The sequence below is a fragment of the Carya illinoinensis genome, chromosome 3 (genome assembly GCF_018687715.1).
Source record: "Carya illinoinensis cultivar Pawnee chromosome 3, C.illinoinensisPawnee_v1, whole genome shotgun sequence".
NCBI lineage: Eukaryota > Viridiplantae > Streptophyta > Magnoliopsida > Fagales > Juglandaceae > Carya > Carya illinoinensis.
In genome coordinates, this window is record NC_056754.1 from 2,880,808 (window position 1) to 2,888,752 (window position 7,945).

Consider the following 7,945-nt stretch of genomic DNA (forward strand, 5'->3'; position numbering starts at 1 on the left):
TAATCATTATAATTTTTTCAAATTCTTAGACAAAATATAAAAAATAATACTACTTTTTTAAATTTCAAAACATAAATGATATTAAAAAATTATATTCAAACGCTTTTTTAACTTAATAATTTTTTATATCTCATTTTCCAAAATCTCATCAAACATGTTAAACCAAATATTTAAGTTTTAAACTACCATTCACAAATATATTGAAATGTTCCAAATATCCAAATGGGACTTAAGGCTCGCTGATTCAGGGGAATATCCTTCTACCTTTATTTACTTTTCGATTTGCCTTTGTTCTTCATCATTTTCTGCACAGTTTCTTTTTTGACAAAGATCGTGGACGTATCAAGAAGACATTTTGAGTCATTGCTCCAGCTAGCATTATCAGTACTGTATATGTTTCATCAACCGATATTGTTCCATGCCATGTGATCGATCCTGCAATGCAGCACGCTGGTGTACATGATGTCTAGGTCCAAAACTAGATTTCCGCGCTATAAATAAAAATGCTTTGTTTCACTATATATTACTAATTAGAGAAATGCTATCATGTTTAACTTCGATTTTGTCCTCTTTAATATATATATATATATTATAGCTAGTTGATGTCACGTATTTTAATGCCAGATACTTCTCTAGTTCCACTAGGGTTGAGCACCGACTTTTCGGAGTCTATATTGTGACTATTGTCGTCTTCCGACTCTGACTCCAACTCAAACTTCTATAGGCTCTGCTCCGACTTTGACTTGTCGGAGTTAGGCTTTTTTATTGGACTTTTTTCTTTAATCTATTTGATATTTTAATTTTACAATTTTAGACTCTAATCGAATTTGGACTTCCGTATCAATTTTTTTTTTAAAATATAATTTCTAATTGCTAATTTATTTAACCAAATTTTTAAAAATAAATCATTCACACAATGATCATTCATCCATAGATCCTTAGAACTTGATACACACATTAAAATCTTGGACACTGTAAAATAAAACAAAATTCTAACTTGCAACAAGAAATTTTCCAACTATGATGCACACACTAAAAATACATAACCAAAATTATAAATTAAAATCATTTATACAAAATTACAAATTAAAAATACATAACCAAAATTACAAACTAATTATCCATCATCATCTATCATCCCAAATTATCCAACCAACTTATGGCTCATCATCCATCAAGTTCTAATTCCATCAACAAGTTCCAACTTACAACAAAAGAATCTATACAAATTGCAACGAATTTCATTCCAACTTGTGCCTGAAGAAAAAAGAACAAAATTAGTATTACATGTTATAAGTTGTTATAGAATCATAGATTGATTACTATAGTCTATACATTACTACTATACGGTATATTAGGTACATTAGTATTACATATTATTATAATAAAAGTGTATTATTTTAGGTACATTTGTTCATATTATTATTTAACTCACTGTATAAGTTATAGTTATATAAAATATATATGATTAATATATAATATTTTTATAATAATAATTAACTCATGCTAGTATATGTATTATTGAGTTTAATTAACTATATAAGATATAGTTATATAAAATTTACATAATCAATACTTTAGTTATTATACATTAGTATTACATGTTATTATAAATTTATTATTTATATGTTAGTATTTATCCATTGGTGTTACATGTTATTATGTATTTTAATATTTATATATTATTATTACATATTATTATATTTATATGATTAATATATAAAAAATATATATATATTTTTATTAAATATGTACAATATCAGAATAAAGTCAGAGTCAAAATCAGAGTGAATCGGAATCAACTCACCTCCACCTTCAAATTCGACTCTGACTTTTCTTGAAAAGAAAACTTCAAGCCAAAGCCAGAGTAAAATAGGATTAAAATCAAATTTTTAAATTTCTACTCAACCTAAATCAGAGTCGAAGTAGGGTCAGAATCAAAATTAAAATCGAATTTTTAAATTTTCATCCAGCCCTAAATTCCGCCAATATCACGAGTCCAGCATGCAAACTCAGACAGCACAAGTGTGAAAATTGTTGCGGCTTAATTTAATTTATTTCAACTTCTGGCTACATGGCATGTCAACTTTTTCTCAGCAGCCGTCCCGTTGAAAGCGCATGGGAAATTGTGATGTCAAAAGAGCGCTACATCAGACTCAGTTTTACGTCGTGCTGTCCCCAAATATACATTCATTCCAGGACTTCCAACAGAAAATAAAGAGAGCCACCAGCCCCATCCGATCACCATCACAAAAACAGAGCGCGAAGTAACGACAAATCTGGATGACAACAACCCTGTTCATAGTAAATGCTGCGGTGACCTTTGGTCCTTTGGTCTTTCATGAGAGCACCTCTCGGAGTTTCCGTCCCAAAGCAACTTCTTGTACTTTACGTATATACCTCTCTAGCTACCCCGACGTCCTCAAATTATTAGTAACCTTTTTGCCCCTCTGGAAGGGGCAGGTAGATACTGCTAATTGTCATCAGTTGACAGACGGCATAAATAGACTCAGTCATCCACTAGATGCTGACAATTAACTAAGTAACTTTCATACTCATTTCCGAGAAACCTCTATGTTTTTTGTTCCGAGTATGTACAAAAACTGTCGAGCGAAAAAAAGAAAGAAAGAAAGAAGAGTATCTAGTGCCTCATGTCCCACAGAGGAAAAAAAATGGTAAAGAGATTGAGAAAAATAACAACAAAGAACAAGGCACCAAACGAAAACAAAGGTTCCCGGGCCTCAGCCTACTGCAAATTTGCCAACATATATGGGTACGTCATACGTGGGGAAAGAGATGTAGATAGGCGAGATTACTTATCTACAATCTCTGGGCCTCTGTACCTTGCTATAGTTACAGAAACGTCCTCGGGTTTGATCTCCCTCTCTTGAAGCCATGCATAACCTTCCCTCTCTTCCTCAGGCACTGATACCCCATCAACTGAAATTCACAAAAAGACAAATAATAAAGATTTCCATATCAAGTAAAAGACATTTCCCCCGTTTATAATTTGTAGGAAATTAATCTCGTACTAAACTCTGGCATGAAGCAATATGGTACCTGAGAAACTGGTGAAAGGAAATTCGCGGTAGTATGTGCAATGCCGGCCATCAGGTTCAGAATATGGAGGGCCAAGCACATCTAACACCGCGCATGCTGTCACCGCCGTGAAGCAATGCATGTTACCTCCATCGGCAGGATAAAGGATAGAGGTGTTGCAAGGAGCAGTAAAGTCGGAGTCAACCTTAACCTTAGCCAAACGAGCAGCAGCTGTGGCTGCAAAAATAAAAGTACGTCAAATTAATGGTGATTCTTTTATCCGAAAACGAGAAAGGGAAAGCATTGAAAATAACATTTCTAATTGTAAGGGCTTATCTGGTCTATCAAACTCAAAACTTTTTCGAATGAAATTATCGTAACAAGCTAACAGAAGGATTTCCACACATTCAATAAGATGCTTACGCCCCCAAAACATTTCTTCAATCATTAAGATGTAAAATACTACCTTCCTTATGCATTACTCTTTTTATAAGTGCCTTTCTAATATAACTATCGTTCCCCCCGTTCTTAAAAGAGGCTGATTTTGGCATCGTATATTAATACCAAACTGGAACACAGGATTTGTACTAATGGCTGAACATCGGCAAGCATGCAGTACCAGTCATTCAAACTCCGCTTTTTCTCCAAAGGAGAAACTTTGGATGGCATAACGTGAAAGGAAAGACTTACTTTCTGAAGGATTCAACTGAGCGGATGTGTAACTAGGGCCATCAACCACCCAATCATACGAGTTAATGTGCACGGTCCCGAACAGAAGCTTACTGAAAACAGTCATTCCGGGGTGATTATGAAGTGGTATAACACCAGATGGCGGCAAGCAAAAGATCCCCATCTGCAATGATAGAAAAGGGATGTGAGACTCAGGTAAATAATGTTCATGCATTAGGATAAACTGATTTTGTCTTGTCACTGCGTGATGGCACCTCGGAGAAGCTTCCATACCGAGAATTTCTCACTCTCATAGAGCCGAATGTACGTTATTTCTGGTGTTCTCCGAGCACCTTGTGTCCGGAGACACGGCATATCGGGACTGAGGCCAACATCCTCCGGTTTCATTTTATCTGCAAAAATGAATTCAGGGTAATCAAGGACAAATAGATGAAGAGGGAAAACCACAAGCTTTGTAGAAGGCTGATGTATGCACGAGTAGAGCCGATGGCATTGGTAGTAGTACTATGGTACTATATCATACGTCATAGGCTTCCAAACTCCAGATAATCGTTATTAGAAAAGGAATATGAAAAAAATAACAACAACCGAATCCCGCCATAATTTGGGGCGGCATTTAAGGGATCAGAGGGTGACCCGTTGTAGAAGCCATAGTCGTTGTTTGGACCGAAAACCAAAAAGGAAAATGTTATTCCCACCATCCTATGATAACTATTTAAGATAAATAACCGATCCAGAAAGGAACTGATCTTACTTAGGCGTATTACATTGTTTTGTTTTTTATCAAGACGATATTACATTGTTTGCCCCGAGTCATAGATGTTAGAACCAACATCTCTAGATAAAGCAAATACCACTCGAAACCCAAACATGTCGGTTTAAGAGAAAAACGGAAAACAGAAAACTTAACCAAACTCAGAAACTGCCAAATCAAACTGTCCCCAGAAACCAATGCACAAGCCAGCAGAAATATTCGATTCGATCAAATTTCAATACCCACAGGCGTACTCATACGAAAAAGTCGTATTCAAACACAGAAATCAATTCTACCATATATAAAGAAGCAAAACATACCCAAAACAGCTCGTAGCCGTTCAATGTCTTCATGGGATGGCACAGTCCCGGTACCACCATTGGCAAATACTTCCTTGCAAGTCTGGAATAGCTTCTGAACCGGCGACGTCTTCTTTTGCGGTCGCCGGCTCTTCCTCGGCTTGCTTCTCGAAGTCGTGTTTGTCGCCTTGGGGAATTCCCGTAACTCCTTATTAACCTTTCGATCAGCCCGAGTTGTCTCAATCCCCATTCAACCTCAAATTCACACCGGAAACTCAAATGGCCTTCCCCCAAAACCTTCTAGAAAATGCAGGATCACGATTCGGGTATTGACCAGAAAACAATTTGCGAAAATGTGTATTACTCAAAACGCAGAATTTGCATCTAGGTATCAACGAACGAGCAACAGAGGAAACAGATGAAGAGAAAAAGAGAGGTACAGCTTGATAAAATATACGTTAAGGTACTTGTAGAAAGAGTATGGTAGAGGGAGGTGAGGGGTAAGACGAGGACAGAGACCAGAGAATTGGCATCTCTGTTGGTGAAGGAGATGGTGGGAGCGGATTGAGGGGGGGAATATAAAGGGGACAAGGGCGAGGGTTAGCTGAAAGGGAGAGAGAGTTGATTTTTGAAGGACTGAAAAAACCAGGGGCCATGCTTGGTTTCCAGTGGGCTGTTCCAACATCGGATTTTCATCCAGTCACACCCCTTCCTTTGAACTTCTTTATTTTTTTGCTTTACTTTTTTATTTTTTAAAATTTTATTCCATACAAATAAAATTATATACTCATTTATATATTAATATTAATTTTTTTATATTTAAAATTTAAATTAACATTATTTTTAATAAAATTTATTTTTTAACTAATAATAATAAATTAATACATATATTAGTATATAACTATACTTACAACTATTTTTTTTTTATTTTTTAATATATTTTTCACACCGTATGAGGGAACTTTTAAGGAATCCGAATTATCCCCTTTCTAAAAATTGGCGTGATATTATCTACTAACTTCAAACCTGACCACCTCAATTGGGAAAATCCAAAATTTGCCTCTCCCTTATGAAAATGTTCTCTATTTTGGACTATAATTAAGATTCCGTACTAATTGAATTGAATATTTTAATTCTACCATTTTAAGGAGAGTTTTGTTACGTAAAAGTAAAGTCGAGTACTAATCTGTATATTAATATTGATTATTTTATATTTAAAATTTAAATTAACACCATTTTTAATAAAATTTATTTTTTTACCAATCACATTAAATTGGTCTATATATTAATGTGTAATTATACTTACAATTAAAATTTTCCTTTTAAGGGAGACCAATTGAATTGAACCCCAATTCTACTATTTTTTAGTGTATGTGATTTATTTTTTTAACACCATGTTAACTATTTATTCGATCTTTTTACCCTTTGATCTCTTTCTCATCATTTTCTGGTTATCGTGAAAGTTTATATTAAAGCTTTCCTAGAACATGAAGCCTTTTTTTGTGGATCCTAATTCAAATTAATCTCTTGTTACTGATCTTTAACTCCAATTGCTGAGAAACTCAATCCCTGGCCGTCCTCTTTGGAGTTATGCATGAATCTTATGGTATATCATGAGTCTCCGGAATGAACACGATATATATTATTTTAGAAGAGATCATATTAATATATACAACATAATTGCAACTCCATTTGTTGGTAAGAATAATTATAAAAGTACGGAAAATATTTTAGTCATAAAAGGATTATACAAAAATAAATTTATAAATTGATATAACTCAACGTGATATTTCAAATTATAAAATTATTTTTATTATAAAATCTATCTAACGGATTTCATAAAACTACATCAATTGGTGAATTTATTTTGTGTAATTTCTTTGTATTTTGTAGTAATTTTCTAAAAATATATATAAGGAGCATTTGAAAACATAAATATCTTCTCAATCAATTTTTTTTAAAAACGGTATTTTAATTTTATTAATAACTCTCACTTGTGATGAAAGAAAGATATGGCTACAACCAAATGCCTAGAGTCATAAAATAAACAAAAAGGCCAAAATTCAAACATAAAAATTAACCAAAATATTTTGTAGCAGAAGATATACAAATCAAATAGAATAAAAAGAGTTCTGCTATATATAAGTAAAGTCGCGTACTAATCTGCATATCAATACTAATTTTTTCATATTTAAAATTTAAATTAACTTTATTTTTAATAAAATATATTTTTTAACTAATTATAATAAATTGGTATATATATTAATACATAAGTATATTTGCAACTAAACTTTTTCGAATAAAAAACAATACGATGAAAAACACCCACCTGCAAAAAGTTAATTAACAAATAAAAATTAGGCATAAATTAATTTCTCTATTTGTTTTACTTAATCAGGAATTGGATCCAATTCCAGGGACGAAACAGCAAGACAAAAGGTTTTTTTTTTTTTTTCTTTTTTTTCTAGTTTGGAGGGTGTTGATCAGATGTCATTTTTTATATTAAAAAAGAAGAAGGATAGGTGTCAAAACATCAATGACAAGTTCCGAGTGTTCAAGAAGCATAGTTTTTCTTTGTTGATGCTGGGACACTTGGCACTTAATTAGGTTCACAAAATCTTTAGAAACTCGTAACGAAAACTTCGTAAATAGGCGACGAACGAGTTTGGTGGGGAGGTCTCATTTTGATGTTGAGCTAAATAAAATAAAATATTATTATAATCTTATATTGTTTATATTATTATTATTTTAAAATTTTAAAAAATTAAATTATTTAATATATTTTATATTAAAAATTTAAAAAAAATTATAATAATTAAATAAGATAAATTAAAATAGATTTACCATCTAAATTAGCCGAAGTGTTTTTATCGTAAAAGTTAGAAAAGCACCACAACCGAAAGTACAGGCTGCTTGGGGGCCGACGATTCCACTGCGCACAGTGTTAAAAAATAAACACATGTACGCTAATGTTTTGGTTCAAAATCCACCAGCTACCTTAGTCATGCTATTAATGTTGAACGCGTGCCCTCGTGAGTTTGCAAGGTGGTGCATGCCATCCGGCCGTTTGAGTTTAATTTGAGTTTTGTTTCTTCAACAAAATATTTTGTTAATTTTATTTGGTATTATTGGGAATCCAAGCGTTTCATATATCTTCTATATA

The 7,945-nt window shown here is 32.9% G+C and overlaps 1 protein-coding gene across 2 annotated transcripts; it reads right to left on the reverse strand.

The window, feature by feature from the left end:
* Positions 1 to 977: 977 nt before the first annotated feature.
* Positions 978 to 5,389, reverse strand: LOC122302482 (plant cysteine oxidase 2-like). Of its 2 annotated transcripts, XM_043113770.1 has the most exons (6): positions 4,804 to 5,389; positions 4,003 to 4,121; positions 3,730 to 3,892; positions 3,061 to 3,276; positions 2,844 to 2,940; positions 978 to 1,257 (listed from the first exon to the last, which is right to left on the reverse strand). In XM_043113770.1, the coding sequence occupies exons 1-6, from the start codon at positions 5,030 to 5,032 to the stop codon at positions 1,242 to 1,244; spliced, it is 840 nt and encodes a 279-aa protein (XP_042969704.1). In that variant the 5' UTR covers positions 5,033 to 5,389; the 3' UTR covers positions 978 to 1,241. The 2 variants fall into 2 exon arrangements, with proteins under 2 accessions (XP_042969704.1, XP_042969703.1); XM_043113769.1 differs by lacking the exon at positions 978 to 1,257 and having other exon boundaries at positions 2,535 to 2,940; positions 4,804 to 5,387.
* Between the last annotated feature and the right edge of the window lie 2,556 nt (positions 5,390 to 7,945).

Bases quoted from the DNA above. Each gene is read 5' to 3' on its own strand.
- LOC122302482 (XM_043113769.1), bottom strand. From the start codon at position 5,032: ATGGGGATTGAGACAACTCGGGCTGATCGAAAGGTTAATAAGGAGTTA. The intron at 3,893-4,002 runs GTATGGAAGCTT...CTATCATTGCAG, and splicing joins ATGAGAGTGAGAAATTCTCG to ATGGGGATCTTTTGCTTGCC. The intron at 2,941-3,060 runs GTACCATATTGC...TGTGAATTTCAG, and splicing joins TCCTTTCACCAGTTTCTCAG to TTGATGGGGTATCAGTGCCT.